Source organism: Ammodytes marinus, assembly GCF_949987685.1.
Source record: "Ammodytes marinus genome assembly, chromosome: 23".
NCBI classification, from domain to species: Eukaryota; Metazoa; Chordata; class Actinopteri; order Uranoscopiformes; family Ammodytidae; genus Ammodytes; species Ammodytes marinus.
In genome coordinates, this window is record NC_137227.1 from 8,023,931 (window position 1) to 8,044,542 (window position 20,612).

Consider the following 20,612-nt stretch of genomic DNA (forward strand, 5'->3'; position numbering starts at 1 on the left):
GTTAGAGAGTTAGAGAGGGTCCCTCAGGGAGAGGGAGGGAGTTGTGGTCTTGTGGAGGAGTTATGGCAATGAAAAAACAAGAGGGATAAGAGATGAAGGCTGCTTTATGAGCATCCCAGAGGGTGTGTGTGTGTGTGTGTGTGTGTGTGTGTGTGTGTGTGTGTGTGTGTGTGTGTGTGTGTGTCTGAATACAGTATTTGGCTGCTCTTACATTACTGTAATTTTGCACATTTTAATTGTTTCAGTAATTTCCTCTTTGTTATTTCTTCCTGTTTTATAATTTTTCTTCCTATCTCCAATAGTTTTCTTACAAAAGCCTCCTGTGGACGGGTGTTGATGACTAGCATGTATGCTAAACCGCTTAAACAAAGCAGCTGGTTTGTCCAATGTAATTGTGATGTCAATGTCAAATAAAATCTAACATTACGTAAGTGGTTTATCTCATAATAAAGGCAGATAAATAATAATAATACTCTTGTTTAGGCCTTGTTTTTCTTCTACTTTCGCTTGTGGTCAGACTGTTAGTTGAATTATGTTGAATTACAGCAGTATTACAGGCAGCAATACTCTGTCTGATTTTGTCAAACGCATGCGCACAATGTGAAGACTTTCATACAGTAAATAGATAGGCATAGACATTAGGTATACTAAGTAGGGCTCCCGCTCCCCTTTCCTCACCTGGAGGGATAGGCTACTGAAATCGCGTTGCTGCGCTACACTGAAATCTGCGACCAATAAGAATGTGTGACCGAAGAGCCTGCATGCGCAAGCCGAAAATCGGACTGGGTGTGCGACCAGAGAAAATGCAGTAATAACAACTATATAAAAACGTCTTTCTTTGTTTGCTGTTAAAGGTAATTTATGATTATCAGAGGAAAAATGAGGATGTTTTAAAGATATTTAAAAGTTACTCGTAGCTGGTTTAAGGCCTTTGTGTGCCTATTTTCCCAGCCATCATAACCCATAGCCCTAGCACAGCCAGAGGTTAAGCCCTCGCAAAAGTCTTTCAAAGCTCTAGTGCTTTTTCTCAGTGCATGAGAGAAAAAAACTGCGAGAAAGAGAGTAAAGTGTTGCAAAAGCGCAGCCAAAGAGATGAAACGAGGACAACCAGAAATGAGCAGGAATGGTGGTTTGGAGGGTTGAATTTGAAGGTCACAATAGACATAGAAAAAGTCTTATAAATAAATAAATAAAAGGAAGACATTAGAAAAACCTCAACTTATCACAAGCCAACATACTTCCTTTTGCTTTCATTCCTGTGGGTTTGTAATATTAATACAACTTTTAGCAGATGCATGTGGCGCTCTATAATTTGCTATGTCCTCTGCCACGGTGGAAAATTACCCAAACGCTGTGTTTTAATAGAAACGACACCTACGGGCTCCTGTAGCGCGGCGATAGGCGAGTGTGTCATCTGCATACACGTTAATATTCATGAGCGCTAAGACAGTCAAGAGGTGAGGGCGTCCCCCGCTCTTACCGCACACAGGCAGGCTGGGAATGTAGAGGGAGAGGCAGAAGTGAGAGCCGACTTTAAGCTAGTGAAAGGTAACAGCCATTATGTTGCGTTAGTCACAGAGATATAATAGCCTTTTTTTTCTGGGGGCGAAGCCGTGATCTGTAACTGGATTGTTATTTGCACTATGCAAAAAAATTGCCACGTGTCACTGTTGCTTTGCAGACACAATGTTATCATTGTAACTCGTCATTGTATGTGTCCAGCTCATTATACTATATAAAAAGGTCACAGTTTTAGCTGGCCAGATGTGTTTTTCTAATGGCTGCATAAAATACCATTTACAAAAAAAAAAAAAAAAAAGTAGCGTTCCCTCTTCACAACATCTGCTGCCGTCATTAAGGACCCGGCTTATGCTTTAATCATAAGCCATTATCGGAGTCCTCGGTCGGAGGAACTAAAGCACACACACACATATGAACACACAGACTGAAGTGTGAAACCAATGGGTGCAGGGAGAGGGTGAGCGAGAGAGGATCGAGACATCTGTTTCTTTTGTGTGATTTTGTAACATGTTTCAGAAGAGATAAAGAAAAGTTTGTTGTCAAAGCAACTGTTATTTTTTTTTCCTTTTCGGGACTGTGTGTGTGTGTGTGTGTGTGTGTGTGTGTGTGTGTGTGTGTGTGTGTGTGTGTGTGTGTGTGTGCGTGCGTGCGTGTGTGCATGTGTGTGTGTGTGTGTGTGTGTGTGTGTGTGTGTGTGTGTGTGTGTGTGTGTGTGTGGTGGGGTAAATGGAGTTGAGTGAGGGCAGTTAAAGAGGCACTGTTCACCTGCATCTGCGCCAAAGTAAACAGCAAATATACAGCGCTCATAAAGTCTTGATGGCTTCTGTTCAACTGAATAATGCTCACGTTAAGATTATGCTAATGTTACATATGAAGAGAGACAGAATCTATGCAGAAGACTTGGTTTATGTGTGTGTGTGTGTGTGTTAGCTTTTAATAAATGTATACATAATACATGTGCAGTAAACAGTAATTTAGACAGATAAAGGAAAATAAATAATTTAGAATGTGTTTTTGTGTGTATGGCATGCATGTCCTTAAAGAAGGATGAGCAATCACATATAAATTATGATTTAGCACAGGTGATGTAAATGAAGCAGGTCGTGTTCGAAACTGGTTTGTGTGAGTGTGTGTGTGTGTGTGTGTGTGTGTGTGTGTGTGTGTGTGTGTGTGTGTGTGTGTGTGTGTGTGTGTGAGAGAGAGAATGATTGTAAATTATAGCCCTATAACCAGGCTGAACTGCTCTAATGTTTGAGTTATGTGCAAATTACCACTGAGCGTGCAGGGTTTCAATTAATTGTAACCTTAATAGATCAGATGCTTTACTTTTAGGTGAAACAAAACCCCTTTAAAAAAATCAGCATTTTAATGATACAAAGTGTTTTTTGTTAACTAGACAAAAGCAATATGTATGTTTGAGTGAATGTGAGTGTGGGTGTGAGCTCATACCCAGCACCAGTCATGGTCTCTGTGTTGCTAACAGCCAAGCTAACGGTCTCAGTGACGTCCACCCTGCCTATGGCCGAAGGGCTTCGCTCATTCTCATAGTAGCTCAGGAATCCTCCCTCCAGTGTGCACCAACGCCGGGCCATGTCTGAAACGCGCACACACACACACACACACACACACACACACACACACACACACACACACACACACACACACCTGTTAAGATATACACGTACAAAACTTAAACATGTTGTTTATGTTGTTTGAGGACAATCTCTACTTTGATGTGACACGTCCTTGAATCTCAGACTTTTTTATATAACATGCAGGGTGGGGGAAGCCATTCTGCAGAATCTTTGTTGAAAAAAAATCACTTTTTGTCAAAATCAGTAAATATCTCCTCAAGATTAGATATCTGTCTGTACTGTGAGTGACTGGAAACATATCTGGTGTAAATAAAGAGCTTAGTCTCAATGGATGTAAACAAAGGGAATGTTTACAAAGGGGGCCCATCGTAGCCATAGATAGTAAATTATATGGATGTAGCATCCGGGCTGACCTCAGTTATTCACACGGCATCCAATAATCCTGGTTTGTGTGCGTCGCCATTTTGTGAGATTTTTACTCCGCCTCACGTCGGGGGGAGGGAGATAGCTGACGTATACCTCCGAGGCAAAGTGAGGGACAACGGGCAGAGAGCTGTCACTCAAGAGATAGCGCCAATACATTTTAACCTCTGATAAAATAAAAACTAGAGTGGTCCAAGCGTCATGGAGATATGACCTAAACATACAGACTTAAATGGTTTTGTGGCCCAGGCTGTAAATAGGTTTAATAAGACTTTGAAAACGGCCTATCTAACAAGTGAGTCAAAGAAAAACTGCTCGGTCTTGGCACCACCGCCCAGTGGCACTTCCTGGTTACTACAGTTGTGGTCACTTCCTTATTGGATGCTGGTAAAAAGTTTGGGGCTTGATCGTAGCATGTAGACATGCCAGTTTACAGAGCTTAGGCTGTGTGGTACCACCATATATGCATGCTATACAAGAAGCAGATTTTTAGGAGATATTCATTGATTTGACAAAAAGTGAGACTGTCACTTTTATAAAAAGGGACACGATTGGCCAGACTACCGTACAGTATGTACCTAATGTTGGCTTGAATTATTTACCATTAGCCACCAAAGGCTACATATAGCAGCAAAACCCCATAACATGCTTTAGACTTTTAATTATACAAAAAAAAAGATCGAAATAGTATTGCTTTATGCACCGTGTAGATACATTTCGGTGTGTGTACAGAAAGTATCAGGCAAGACTGTGCAATATTGGGTACACACATTTTGTAAAGTGATCCGATTTTTTTCTTCAAATTGGAATTAAGACAACTTCTGGCTCTTTTCCTAATGCGCCCAGAACCATCCAATATGTCTGGTGCCTCTCTTTGAGTACTGCTGTAGAGCCCACTGCATTTGCATACTGATACAATTTAACAAATTGTCTATTGTTTGTCGAGTCAGAAAAGGAAATTAATTAGAAGCTGCAATGTTAGTGATTGGTTTGTGAAACAATTAGCGGCACTCCAACCCTATTAAACACAGCTAATGACTCCGTACAAGCTAGAGACAGCACCGGCGAGAAATCGTTTAAAAGTTGGGAGATAAGACACTCCATTACATCTCCATACATCCATCCGACTGTGAAAGCTGAATGCAGAGTATCATGGGCCTCCACTTTTTTGTTCTTCTTAAGGGTGCAGTTAACTCAAACTTTGTATCTATCATAAGACAAACCAAGCGGATGTAACCAGATCACAACACTTTGATTTCAAGCCATCATCGGAATCAACATCAAAGATGCAATGCTATAGAAAGGAATGAACAAAAGGCAATGCATAGAAAAACATATTGAAAAAGTTTTAACATTATTATTGTATTATTGTGAGGAGAAAGTCGCCCTTGTTTCAGTTAAAGGAAATATAATCCATACTACTGTATACTGTATGCAAGGGCGTACTACATGCAGAATTAAAAGAGTCAAGCGACGCCCAATCAACAAACATGATCTCGGTGGAAAAGCAGCAGAGCACACACAACATTGTCTTTCATGATTGTCTGACATTTACATAGCCAATGAGCATGAAGTTCATGGAAACATACCTAATTTTGGATTTTTCAATGTCAACATGCCATCTGCTTATTTGTTCCGCAACAAACACACACACACACACACACACACACACACACACACACACACACACACACACACACACACACACACACACACACACACACACACACACACACACACACACACACACACACACACACACACACATCCCCCTTTGCGCCCCCGTCGCTCGCAACTCCAAAGTTTCCACTGTATTCATCTCATGAATATGCTAATTGTGCATTCCATTGCCAACTGTGTGTGATGTTTGTGAAAGAACAGATATAGTTCCAATAAAAAAAAGGAAGTGTCTACAACTGGTTGTAAAAAGAAAGTAAAAATACATGTGATAAGCATAAGTATAAGAAAGGAGGATGCCAGATTTGCTCTATTCACCCCTGCACTGCCTCTCTGCATGGCTCTTTCTCACTTTGTATTTGTCTTTTCCGACTCCAGAAAACTATTTGGACACCATTTTGCAAACAGCTATAGGGCTGCAAAACGACTGATATCGTGTTGCTTACTGTGGCATTTAAAAAATACATACTGTTCTTCTGACCCCACTTTGGTGTGTGTGTGTGCGTGTGCGTGTGTGCGTGTGTGTGTGTGTGTGTGTGTGTGTGTGTGTGTGTGTGTGCGTGTGTGTGCGTGCAATACAGAGAGTGACTGACTCTGGTATTTACCAATCCAATCTATCTGACAGGACGCGCTGTTGTCTTGGCAACGTGGAAAAGATTGTAATACACGTTGCTGCTGTTTCAAATGTGTCCCCGGATTGCTAAGGTTTTTTGCAGAAAATGTCACGTCCATCATTTCCACCCTGGAAAGTAGGCAAGTTGTTGTGTTTGTACTTTATTTCCTGTCGTGCAGCTTGCCTTCCTTCCCACAACTATAATAGGACTATGAAACGGTTCCATTTGTACTGTATGAAACCCTCACACAATCATCTTCTGAACAAGCACACTTGTTTTTTTTTACGAACTCAAGTCAATTGCTTTCTCTAAGCTGCTAGAAAAGCTTTAATGCCATCGATTATCTACACATTTTGCTTTATAATGTTTCCTGTGATCGTCGAAGTCTTTAGGGAGTTATTACTGATGTTGTGTAAGAACAAATGGACCGGTAAGTACAAAAAAGGTTTCATCTTGATGACGGTTCCCACCCTGGAGCTACAAATTAAACCTGATTTTTTTTATCCTATTCCTAAACCCACATAAAAGACTTAACATGTAGTGGAAATACATGGTTGGAAAAGTAGAGGGATTCATAAACGGGGGGGCCAAAAGGTGCTGTGACAAGTACAAATGTTTGACAAATGTAATTGCAGATTCAGTAATCTCTTTTGGTTTTGAATTGTGAACGCATACAGGGATTCAGTAGACTAACTCGAAGACAGACAAGGCTGAGAGGATGACTGGCATTTTTTGAATGGAGGCCTGAGAGTAAAATAATGTCCCAACCCAGCAGAAAGTGTCCCATGGTATGACACAAGATATAACATTATGTTGTTACCAATGGTGTTTCTGCCAATTCATTACTAAAAATGACTGCAGTGTTAGTGTGGAATAGCTGCAATACCTTTCACCCAGTGCAATGCAACTAGTATTCAGCTATGTTGGGTTTTGTGGCACAAGAACCTTCCTTCCTTCACCACCAGTGATTGCCTTTGGATCCCTTTCTAAGAAGATGTTCCCTTCAGGAAACTAGCTTTATCAAAAAAACCTGCACCATCACTGAATTGCAAGCATCCTTCTCCTTTTCTTTGTTTAAGGTTCTGCATTTCCTTAGCGGATAGTGGGATACCACTATAGCGTCTACAAAAGCCCCAGCTAAAATGGGACATAACAATGGTGCCTGATTCACAATCAAGCAGCTGCGTCCATTGCCAGCTGTTGCTCACACACACACACACACACACACAGCAGCGTGGCCCCGTAGCCCAGCCGCTCTCCACGGGAGTCCACAACCAGCCGCCAGAGACACCGCTAACGGAAGCCGATGCACGCTTACGTGCCACCAACCAGCTAAATTGGGGCCAATTAGCTTGTGCGCCTAGTCCCCCTCCCCCTCCAAAGCATTTTACCAGAGGAAATGTGGCACCAATCTATTTCTGCTGTGTTTTTCTTTCTCCTCCTCCTCCTCCTCTCTCACTTCAGTAATTTGTAAAAAAAAATTGCTAAATGCTCCAAGATGAGCAGGTTGATTAGACTAATCATGTCATCAATGTGGCAATTAAGCCGTCGCGTTGTTCATCGACTGAATGGATTTGGGAAGTTAGAGAATAACATATTTACTCAAAAGTTTTGACTCTTGATTGTGTCTCAAGTTTGATTTTGAACGGCAGCCCTCCAGATTTTTTCTCAGTGCCCCCTAAAACTTTCCATCGACATTGCACGGAAGTACGTTTTCAGCATGCGTCGAAAAAGCAGGCCCGTGCCCCTTTTATCACTGACTCACAACACCACCTCTTCCCCCTCTCTCCGCCAATCTTCTGCCTATCTCACCATTGGACTAAAATATCTGCGATGAAGACATCTGCTGGACAGCTTGTCAGGGGGCCGGGGAATGGAAATCGAGAAAGTGAAGGGATCTAAACGATCTGTCTATGCCAGAATTACATCCCACTTCATTACAGGCAGAAATGGACAGATACGGCATAAGATAAAGAATAGGAAAAAAAACACACTATCTTTGGCCTTGTATCCCAAGCCTATATGCACCAGCACTACTGGCTCATTTTGGCAAAGGCCTAGTAACATAACAAAGATATTCCAAAAAGCATATTAGAACGAGACTAATAGTTTGAATGGAGCTTTGTGTGCTCCTCATACAATATAAAACAGAATCACTTTTTTTATTAAATTTGACTACCTAGTTCCAATACCAGTCATCTAACATCCTTTGACAGCTATTTTAACATAGAGAAGATATGGCTTATTGTTAAAAAAACTCAAATCATCTCTCTCTCTCTCTCTCTCTCTCTCTCTCTCTACCTACCTACCTACCTACCTACCTAAGAGCACAAGTTGATGAGGAAAAGACCAAACTAAATCAGGAATTAGGGGGAGCCATTTCCCTGCTGCCACTCACCATTCCACAGTACTGCCTGCCTGTTCTTTCACAAGGACTCTCACAAGCAAAGAGAGGCATGCACGTACACACTCCTTAATGTGAAAGTAGCAACAGTCACTCTTCAATCCTTTTAGGGAGGGAACTTCATCTACACTAGATTCAACCACGTAAACCTGACATTGAGCAGAGTTCCAACAGGACAGCTAACCCAAGTTGTTACGTTCCTGTTCAACCTTGTTTTCAGCACATACAGAACAAGGTATGTAGCTGCTAACAATGGTTAATTTCATTATGTTGGACTGGCAAGATGGTCCCCCCCATGCCACATCTGTCAAGAAGACTATAACCAAAATGTATAGGACACATGTACTGTATGGTTTAATGTTGGCTTGTCACCATCTTAGGATAGTATGTACAATCCTTCACATCCCAAGTATTAATGTTAAGTCTGTGTTTGTTCGGATTAAATTCTGAGTAAACCCTCATGGTGGAAGCATGAAATAAAAAAAAAAAATTATATATTGTATTAAACATTTAAAAAAATAATTCAGTGAAATAAACAAACACCTATTGGAGTTTGTCTCAACCGCAAAAACAACAACATAAAAAAAAGTCTAAGATGTCGTGGCAAGAGTGCTTTTATTAAGCCCAGAGCGCAACCTATGAATTATTAAGCAGATGGGTGTATCTATAGACCATCAAACCATTAGCCTGGGAGAGAAAGGCATCTTGGGGAACATTTGAAAATACCTCCCCCCCCCCCCTGACAGCACTTCCTCCTCATAGAAACAAGTTGGAAGCGCATTGAGATTTCAACCCAAAAACCCTCTGAATATTTGAACAGTTGCAGCTGCAGTTAAAGCGCCATTAAAGCCACACAAGCCAAACTTGTATGGCTCTCCATAATAGATGAAATAACAAGGGGTATTTATCAGGTAAAATATTAAGAGCAGTTATCTGAGGTGAGGGGGAGAATGTCTGGGAGTTGGGGCAGGATTTAAAATGGATCCGGACAAAATGGCCACCTGTAACACTTCTCCATCTCAAGCTGTATACGCTGTAGGCGGAGTAAGAAACCACATATTTTCATAACAATGTTTTTTTTTAAATTAATAACAGAAAGAACAGATATATTTTGCAACTACAATGCTGACTTAAAGGTGCACTATGCAGTTTCAGGGGAGCGGGATTTGTTTGCATTTGTAGAGCCTGCAGTTGGTTTACAAAACATATTTTAATAGTGTCTTTATAGTTTTTAGTATTTAATAATTATATCATCATAAATCAAAATTAAATCATCTTAACGTACCTGGAACCAAAGGTAAGACTAAAATATGTGTGTAAGCCAAACTGTGGGGCCCAGCCGCTGTAAACAACAACAGTCAAACAGTACTTTTTTCAAGTAGCTTTCTAACTGTTCGAGGGATACAGATGCAAGTTTGTTTAATCAGTTATGAGATTACACTTTAGAAAATGTTCACTTCTATGACACACCGAAAAGCCTTTTAACACCTTTAAAGCAGCACTTATTAATAACATTGTACACACCAATGCAACAATATCTACTTGCAATGTAAAAGGGGTCGCTCATACTGATCAACCCCATCAGTTTTGATGTTACTCTCAAAAACCATATTTCCAAATGCAGGCAGCTGTTTTTAGCAACAAAAACAACTATGATTGTCCTGCACCCAAAAGCAAATGGACAGTTAACAACTAGCTGGTGCACTTAGTGACGCATATAGCAGTTTAAGAGCCAGATATCTCTCCAAGCGAAAAAACCAAAACATGTCAAATGTCAGTGAATATTGGACACAACTCCAAAAAAAGAAATGCTAATGTTGCTCTGTGTCTTCTGGATGTGACAATAGTCAACCTTGTGCTGACACTTTCAACCTGTTTCCTTACAACCTGAACCTTGCATTTTGAATTGATATGTGACACTTTGTAGTGTGGCCTTATTTGAAGCTTAAAGGTGCTGTAAGCGGAATGGTTCTTTTAGCTAACTTCCTGTCAGTTACTGCAGTTAGCAGTCCCCTCGCTCGTCCCTACGTCACCACATTAATGCACTGCAGTCTTCAAGCAGCGAGTTATCTAGCATAATCTCAGATCCATAAGTGTGATAAAACATGATAAAAACCATCAAAACAGACATTGGGAAGGATTTTTACCTGCTCCGCCATTGTAGGCGCATAAACATTCACCCATCTGTCGCTCTGACGTGCACCGGCAGTGAGACCATGAGTGAGACGGGTGCCGGTTTGTAGCGTTCTCTCTTGTGATTGGATATTAATTTCAGGATCCCCCAAAAATGTTATTTGCCGATTACATGCAGAGCAGCTGACTGAGAGATCGGCTTCATGAAACGCGCACATTATGTAAGTGATCACTGTATGAATAAAGAGCGATTTAACACTTATATTAAGATAAATAAATCGCTTACTTCACCTTTAAGTACATGCATGATTCTGGCTGTGCTCCTGGTTTGTACTGGAAATCAGCCAAAGGGGCAAAAAATATGAATGCAGCTTAAAATTGCATTGATGCCATATACCTATCATATTGTCTCCAAACAAATCTGCAATCATTTGAATTTTAAATATTTCAAATGTGTTCACAGTGTCCATTTTGAAAGCTACATTTTAATAAATGAATCAATGTATCTTATTATATTGAGTTTACAGGTTTGAAGGTTTTGAAAAATCTCATAAGGTTAGACAATGTGGAATTTATTTGTGGCATGCGAGCAGGGTATACAGCTCTGGAAACAATTAAGAGACCAGTCTGGAATTTTCTTCAATCTTCATCTCTACATTACATTATGGAAATGCTCTTAATGACAATATTTTCGGGGGGATATTTGGTAGAAATGTCGTCAGCAGTTAATAGTATAACAACCGAAATGTTAATTTTACTCAACTAACATATGCCTATAAATAGTAAAACAAGAGATACTGATTATTTGGAGTGGTCTCTTAATTTTTTTCCAGAAGTATATGTGAGGGGTGATGGAAATGGAGATGGATGTCTTGCTCAAGAAGATGTATAGGAGATTCAGCTCATTCAAGTGGCAGGTAGCTCCAAGCTCCACCCCCCCTCTCCAACTCACTCAATCCCCCAACCCGACCACCTCTCTCCCCAGGGGCAAACATCCAGCACCGGCTTCCCTCTCCTAATTACCCAACGGGCCCCAGAGCGTTCCAGCTGTTGGGAGAAAGGGGGGGGGGGGGGGGGGGACCCACTGGCAGAGCAAAGAGGTGCAGCAGCAAGCTGAGAAGTTTTAGGTGTGAACTGGAAAGCCTGATTAAAAGTTTTCAACTGCCTTGGAAAAAAAACAAAAAGAAGAAGAAGTAGTATTGGAAGGTTTCGGAAGTTGTGCATCTCTCAGGTAGAGATGTAGAAAAGGGCTGGTTGTACCAAAGTTGTCATGTCTCTCTTAGACCATCAAAGGTTGTCACGATTGATATAGTCAAATTTGCATGGAATGAAATGCAGTCATGTCACATCTACTTTTTTGGATTATCAAAGATTTTTAATTTTTTTGGTATTTAAAAAAAAATTTATAAGACAAGTTTTGTAGAGGCACAGATGAAATGAGGTAGAGACGGGAATGACTTGCAGAGAACGACCCCAGGGCTGGATTCTAACCCGGGTCTGCTGTGAAGAGGAGTAACGGCCTCCACACACATCCTACCTCTACTGCGCCTCTACTGCGCGTTTGCCTTTTTTTCACTGACCGTGTAATCAACCTAGAGCAGCCACACATCCAACCTCAGACGCACTGCTGATGCCCGTCGGAGGCGAGTCTGCAGCGACGCTAAACTTTACCTTTTCTGAGAGACACACGTCTCTCTCTGCTTTAACTGATAGAGAAATACTCTGCTGAGAGTCATATTGACTTCATACCGGCAACTTTCGCTGTAGTTTCACCATTTCCTGGTGTGTCCCTTTCAAAAACAAGCGAAAATGTGAAAAAAAAGGCAATGGGGCACACGGATTACTGTCACGACTCAATATTAGACTAAATATCAATCATATGCATCATAAATGACATGAAAGAACCCCATTTTTAATGGGAAGTATCTATGAAAACTTTATGTAGAAAGATAGGGCTTTTAAAAGCAGCGCTGCAGCAGTTGAGACGTTGTATGTGTGTCCGAAAAAAGCGCGAGAGAGGCAGCAGTAACGGAAGGCGACGCGCCCTAGAGGTAGACGCAGGATGTGTGTGGAGGCCGTAAGCCTCATGGGGAGGGGGACACCATGAACACACTTCTTTCTGACAAGTATTTATCCCATGCATAAACGCAATGTGAAAAGACAAGATTCATTGATCATTTTGACTGGAGCGTTTAGGTGAACACAGATTAGAAAGCCATTGGCAGTTTGACAGCTGACGGGACTTGACACTGATTGATTGATCGATCAGCGTTTAAACTGCACCAGAACCTTCTGACTAACACACAGTGTAAACTAAACTGCTTTACAGATGGACTGATGGATTGGTTGGTTGGTTGATTGATTGATTGATTGATTGATTGATTGATTGATTGATTGATTGATTGATTGATTGATTGGGGCTTGTCAGGAGGGGGTTTTGATACTGACCGTCTCTCCCTCTGCGTTGGTCCAGCGTGGTCTTGGCCGGGCCGGAGGAGGAGATGTAGAGGAATCCATCCATGAAGAGAGAGGCTTCAGACAGAGGGGCGCTCTCACTCCACTGCTCCAGGCTGGGGAAATCTACAAGAGAGACACAGGAGATGGAGCAAGGGCAATGGATGTCCCCCAAGGGAATTCAATGGTGGCAGTGGTGCAGCACTCTGATTCAGTGCCACTGTTTCACCTAAAACTGCAGCTTTAAAAACTTTCCAACTAAGGAACTTTTTTTAAATGGGTTTTGGACCAGGGTAATTTAACAAACGCATAAAATAAATTCCTAAACAAATGCATGTTCCTCTAGCATGTACTGGCAAATATCTTAAAGACAGCAGGCGCTGGTGTGGTAAAAACACTAACGCTACAATCAACAAAGACGTTGAATGTGAAATTGCCTTGTTATCATGCACTTTAATATTTAAATGCTTATTTTAAAACAGTATTTGTACCATACTTGACCCCACGTGAATCCTAGTATTCAATGAAAACCATGTTTGTAATTTGGACAATTTTAGATACACTGAAGGATGACGATGTACTACATGGGTTGAAAATGTGTATACGTCTTTATCATAATACACCATTTAAAAACCCTTTGGATTAATCGTAATTTGCATTGTACAAGGCACAATACTGAAACGACTGATTTTTAATTAACTCATAAGAAACTGATGCTTTGGAAATGACACACTAGAATTCTATTTAGCTTTAAAAAAAAAGAAACAGTCAGCCTATGTTGCATTTAGAATTGAGCAATATGACACAATGATGTCACAACATTAATCAGACTATTCAACAATATTGGAATACCATATAAAATCATCTTGACATCAAATGCAAAAAAAAAAAAAGTTAACATCCCAACCGTTATGCGATCAAAGACAGAACTAATTTGATACTATATAATTGAAATTGCTCAGAATGATTCAATTAGAAAGAAAAATGTAGTAAAATGGTAATGCAATATCTTAATATAACCATGATAAGATTCCACTGAGAATATTTAATCAGAAGCCATTGTAGTAGAGTAAATCAAGAATGCGAGTCCCACAGGGCACTTTGTAGGAAACTGCATTATGCCTGTATTACTGCAGCAATAGCACATGTTATTATCCAGATAGCATCATGTTGAAATGTCCTGCCTCCATTATATGTCAATCATCTTCCCAACAGTATATTTAGGGTATGGATGGGAATTTTTTCAGACCAGGATAGAACTAATCCCAGATGCATTTTTATCTTGATATCGACTCTTATTCCTGTTAAATAAAATGAAGGTATAAGTATTTGTTGATGACACGTTTCGCCATTGTTGACACACTGAATCCCTACCATAGATAGTAAATAATATGGATGTAGCATCCGGGCTGACCTCAGTTATTCACACGGCATCCAATAATCCTGGTTTGTGCGCGTCGCCATTTTGTGAGATTTTTACTCCGCCTCACGTAGGGGGGAGGGAGATAGCTGACGTATACCTCCGAGGCAAAATGAGGGACAACGGGCGGAGAGCTGTCACTCAAGAGATCGCGCCAATACATTTTAACCTCAGATAAGATAAAAAACTAGCCTGGTAGAAAAAAATTCACCCCCCTCAGAGTTGTGATGGAGATATGAACTAAACATACAGACTAGAATGTTTTTTTTTAATCCAGGCCTGAAATAGGTTTAATAATGCTGTGAAAATGGCATGTTTAACATTGGAGTCTTCTGCATACAGCCCCCAGTGGCACTTCCTGGTTACTACAGTTGTGGTCACTTCCTTATTGGATGCTGGTAAAAATCGCTGAGGTTGGGGCTTGATCCCTACCAGCTTTGCTATTGCTGTTCTTTTTTTTCTTTTTTTATCTACATATTTATTGACTTTTTCACAGGTTTGGTACATTTCATAGATACTTTGTTTCATGATACGGAGACCCACAACTTATAGGTGTCATGGTAGCAGTTTGTAGGTTTTTGGACTTGAAGCAATAGACACAGATGGATAAGAAAATTATAAAAAATTAATAAAAGAATAACTCAAACTATGCTATTGCTGTCTGAGCCAGTGTTCTCGACTCCATGTGGACAGCATTTCCCTATAAGCCTCAGACGAGATTGGCAGTATTATCTATTTTTTCAACACATTGCAAAAAAACACCATTATAAAAACTGCTGTTTATTACTTTCCTCATGTGGTCAATCTCTTTCAAGTCATAGAGAAGGTTTCTCTCAGAGCATTTGGAGGCTCAATCCTTAACGTGCTGTGTGTTTCAAAATGAGTCTATTACACGGTGTCATCTCCTCATCTTTGTTCATTTAAATGAAAAGCCTTCTCTTCCTCCCTCGCTTTCCCCTCTTTTCTTCATAGCTTTCTCTCTCCACTCAGCCTTTCCTGCTATAGCTTTTGAGAGCTCCCCACAGTCAACCTTATCGTTCTCAAATTCAATTAGCTTGAATTCTGAGGTTCCATTATCCCTGCCGCGGCAATATATCTTACAGATTGTATCTATGCCACCTCCAGCTCCTCTCATCAAGCCAAGGTAAAATGACTTTAATTGAAATGACTTTATAATTGAAGTGACATTTCCACCCCTTCACTGACCCCGCAGCAAAGCCTGGCATATATTTATGTATATATATATTTATTTTTTTCATTTTCATTTCATTTAACTGACCTTCATTTGCAATGATGTGGAGTCGAACAAATGCAAAGCAAAAACACAAATACAAACACAATATATACATTTCCTTTCCAAGAGAAGGAAACACAGCTTGGTCTGAATATGTGTGTGTAGACTGTGTCAAACTAATGCATATGAATAATCTATGAAGTAGTAGTGAAATAGTAATGCAAATGTACATCAACATACCATAAAAAGGGAGCAACATGGATGTTATACATCACAAGCACCTACATGAAAGTTGTTTTAAGCCGAATAGTATTAAATGAAATGAAAGTGAAGCCCTTTCGCATTTAAGAACTCGGTTTCATTTTTCCAAGTATTATTTTTTAAACTTAAATATCTCAGAGGATATATTCCTTATCAGAGTTTTGCAGTTATGTTTATTTTGGGGAAATGAATGTGGGCCATGTTGCCAATTCTTTCATTAATAGCGATTACTTTTATTTGTCAGATATTCAAATCACTGGATTGCCCAAAAACAGGCATTTATATGTGCTATTTAACATACAATGTACTTTATTTGCAAAGCCACGTCCATTTCGAAGCAATCCAATCAAATCTCCAGGCTTGTATTTAAATATCGCTTATTAAGTCACATTATTGGAGATGAAGGCACTCTAATTTATTTTTCGCTGTGATTTAAACACTCCAAAATTCAGCTGATGTGCAACTGTTTTGACTGGAACCGTATGCTTAATTCAGTGTTAAAAGTTATAAAAACCCTTACTCTTCTTGGCTTCTACTTACTGATATATTATTACTACTTGTGAATGGATCACCAACTTGGTCATTATTATAAATACTCAATCGTAAATGAAAAGCAACCCATCATCAATGATCATTCCAGCTAGTAGCAAGTAGCAGTCAAATCAACTAAATAAAATATATCTGCTATTCATTACAGTCATTTTTATGCACTGTAGCCATTTCTATAATAGTGTACTATAGTTTGGACGCGGCGGTTAGAATGCAGAGCCAATAATCAGGGACAGGGTGTGACATAAATCCCGGGTGACGTTAAGTTAGCAACATCTGTAATCCGGTCTTTGAATCTAACACAGAGAATGTGTCTTCCAATTGCAAGAGTCGTAAATACATGGAATCTGACAGAATTTAATAAGCAGACTGCAAGGGGAAAGTTGAGTCCAACACGAAAACACGCACACAAACACACACACACACACACACACACACACACACACACACACACACACACACACACACACACAGGTCCAGCCACTCGGGGTTGAGAGAATGTAAATAAGCTGGTATCAGTGGTAACGAGTCTCTCTCTCTATGTGTGAGCCTTCAGAACAGTCCCTGGGGGCCTCTAAAGCTGGCCTGTGTAGAGATGAGGGCTGTGATGTGTGTGTGGGGGCGGCTGTTTGAGAAAGTCTGTGCCTTGCGCTGATTGGCCGGGGTCCCCATAGTGAAGGGAGGTGACATGACAGAGTGCTCAATTAGCCATCCGGTCGCCCACAGCAACGCTCACAAAGTGGTCGAACGACAAGCAGTGGACAGTGTGAGGGTAATCAGAGTGAGAGGCACTCGCTCCTCGCAGACAGGGATACGAGCTAAGCCACACACACACACACACACACACACACACACACACACACACACACACACACACGGTCAATGATAGCACAAATTGCTAACATATGCACGACAAGCGCAGATAACATACGTACAAGTCAGCTAAAGATAGGGGGGAAAAGGAGGCGAAGAAGCCTGTGTTTCGTTTCCAAGTGCAGAAAACATACACTCCTTGGGTGTATGTAATGAAGCTAATCTATTATTTATTTGAGCTATTCTGATAGGAGGACACATGGATACACAAACACTTTATAGCTGTGAGCCTTTCTTTTTCTAAATGAAAACTATCCACATATATACAGTATACGCTCCCACTGGGGGGAAAAACATCTTAATTAAATAAACTGTGAAAATCCTCAGCAGCGTATATGACCTCTTGACCCCTCTAAAAGTCAAGTGTGGAGAGTGTCTCTGTTGGTTCAAACACATAAACAACGTCAACAAGCGCTGCAGAAGAAAGAAAACTGGCAGAGCTTTGCCATTCTGCTAACAACAGGGAACAGGGTGGAATGGAGACCCGAGATGAAGCGGGGCCTCTGATTTAGAGTGTGTGTGTGTGTGTGTGTGTGTGTGTGTGTGTGTGTGTGTGTGTGTGTGTGTGTGTGTTTTCATCTTTTTTTATTATCCACCCAGAAAGCCTGCTGGATAAATTTTTAATGCGTCGCGAGATTCAGAGATGCCGAGGCGTCAGGGATGCTATGGGTGGCAACAATAAAAACTTCTCTGGCTTCACATCCGCGGTGTGTCATTTAAAAAATAAGTGGAATTGTGTCAACGGTGAGAGGCATGGCTTGTTTAGCTTGGGCTTTCTCTACAGTACATTGGCCTCCTGGGTGGAGTGAAGAGAGCCGCCACGAAAGCACTATTTATTTACATGTTTACCTAGCTCTGTTTACAGATTTAGGCATTAGCTGAGCCTTTTATCCACAGATTTACAAGCCGAGAGCTGGCAGGGGGGTTCACTGCCTTGCTGCAAGACACAGTACACAAAGAAAATCTCATTTGCGATCGTAAAAAAAGCCATAATTTGTATTATTCTTTGGGAGTTAAGCAGCTTACAAATAGTTTTAATGGCATACGTCTTGGTTTATAGAAATGTATGACATTCCCAGGGAAGGATTGTCCTGCTTTCTTCCAGTGTCTGGGAGGCATCTAAGTGTAGAACTCTACACGCAGCTGCTTTAAAGCCGCGTGCTTCTATTTATTAGTATTTAATAGACAACGGGTTAAATGACATTGTTTAGTGTAAAGTGTGTTGCTTACTGACAAACTCATAGAGAATGATCAGTTTCCCTCAGGTCAATGGGGCTGTTTTGCATCTTTAGGCTGCATTCTGAAAATGCTTTAAGCTTGAAAAAGGTCTGAGTGACTAACTGTATGCTATTGCCAACTTTGCCCATTGCAACACAGTTTGGTGCTAGCTTGTGGTCCTTGACATTCTAAAGCATTTTGCAGCTTAGGAGTCATATATTTCCTTCCTTGTTTGGTGAAGGCAGGACTGAAAGGAGTCTGAATATTGGACCTACAGGGGGAAAAAAGAAATGTAAAATTACTGCTAAAGTTGCTACCTGTCTACTTTTCCTACTACTTTCTTTATATGTCCATGTGTCTACTGTCGTAGTTTACCACCACCGGTATGACTGTGTGTGAACGAATTGAACCAGGAACCCTGTAAAGCGTCTTTGAGTGCCTAGGCAATAAAGCGCTATATAAAACCTATCAATTATTATAAATTAATTGTTATAATTATATGTTTTATAATGTGTTTTATGTATTCTAATCTTGCCCCTGTAAAGCACTTTGAGTGGCCTTGTGTCTGAATTGTGCTATATAAATAAACTTGCCTTGCCTTACTGGATGTGTAACTAAGCAACAGTTTGCCAACACATGCAGTGACAGCTTTCTAAGGTTGTCATGTGTCAATGTTTTATTGTCAGCTTGTTGTTGAACTGTCCTAGGTATCCTTTGTGACTTTGAGACATTTTACTCAACAACCGGTATGTTCTGGAGATTCTCAATGCAATGACAACAGAGGAACAGTTACAGGTCTGTATTCTGTATAAAAGGATCCAGTGTGTTGATTGATTTTTAGCAGGTTGGGCACCTGCAGCATTTAAGAAGCCAATGAGAAACCTGACCTTCTAGTCGGACAAGGACCAGTGGCCGCGGCACAGAAAGTGACCATTACAGAGATTGAATGTGTTCTTCTTGAAACTTCTGGTGTGTGTTCATAAAACTGTTCTAGTGTGGGCCAAATGGCTCCCCTGTGTATATTTAAGCCCTGGACCTGGATGTTACAGCAACACTAGCAACACCAGCAGTGCTCTATACCTGTTCAATGACTCAGCAAGGTGTGGGGAAAAGGACACATTTTGCCACTAATAATGCACATTTTGGTGTTAAGAAAATGTACAATTTGAGTTTTGGTCCCATCTCTGTATACTTCCATTAAGAATGACTTGCAATTTAGTGTGGAGGCAGTGTAAAAAAACTGAATTTCTGGGAAATGTTAGATCCCTCTGACAGTATTGTTTCCTTAACCAATTAAACTGTTAATTAGCATTCAGAAACTGTTCTCTTCACATATCTCTAAGTACAGCATCCACAGTATTTGTGGACATTTGTCATAACCATCACAATGTTCAAACTGGCTAATGTCACTGGTGACTGCATGGTTAGATGTGATTTCTGCCTTACATTTATTTTGAAAAATATTTGACTTTGGCAGTGTGGTTTAATTTTTTTTTACAAATCTTACCTGAACTGGGCCAATGATTTGACACTATGTCTGTATAGAAAATGCATGTTTTAAAACTGTTGTTTTGCATCCAAAACAAGACTTGAAAGATACAGATTTCCCATAGTTTAACTTTCCTTCATGTAGCCCACGTAGCCTCTCGGGGTGTAACATATGGAAATACAGTGGACATAAAGAATGCTAAAGGAACCTAAAAATATACAAGAAACCAACCCCAGTGGAGGCCTTTGGCTAGAAGGTATGGATGCATCATGGAAGCAGCCCACAGGGGTTGCTAAGATGCTAAGAGACACTGCCTCAGAGAGCTGCCATGGGCCTTTTTTTATGGAAACTGGGATGGGGATATGTAAATGTACATGCTCCAGCAGTATCCCAGGGTGCTTTGGGGCGAGCAGGTGTATGTGATTGAACCAGACCCGCAGAGACTCACATAGCATGCAGTCAATGCTAATGAAGTGGTGATGCTCCATGGCTATAGCATTAGTGGACGTCCCAACGCTGCAAATGAGGCGCGGTGGAGGGACAGGACAGTGGAGAGGGGTTTGGGAGAAGCAGCCCCAAAGATTTGTCTTAGTACAAATACCCATGGGAAATGGACCCTGTGCCTACTCTTTCTATTCTACATATGTACATTACAGCTGACCGTAAAAATGTATCTCATTAGCATGCAGTATGCTATGATTGGGACATACTTTAACTTTATGTTTTTTCATCATAAGAATGCGCCTT

General features: G+C 40.7%; 1 protein-coding gene across 6 annotated transcripts in view; it reads right to left on the reverse strand.

The window, feature by feature from the left end:
* Positions 1-20,612, reverse strand: part of arap2 (ArfGAP with RhoGAP domain, ankyrin repeat and PH domain 2) — a 123,666-nt gene that overhangs the window by 39,603 nt on the left and 63,451 nt on the right. For all 6 annotated transcript variants that reach the window (XM_080052555.1, XM_080052554.1, XM_080052558.1 and 3 more), the window contains 2 exons: positions 12,816-12,947; positions 2,971-3,115 (listed from right to left, as the gene is read on the reverse strand). In XM_080052555.1, the coding sequence (XP_079908681.1) occupies positions 2,971-3,115; positions 12,816-12,947 (277 nt within the window). The remainder of the gene's footprint in view (positions 1-2,970; positions 3,116-12,815; positions 12,948-20,612) is intronic.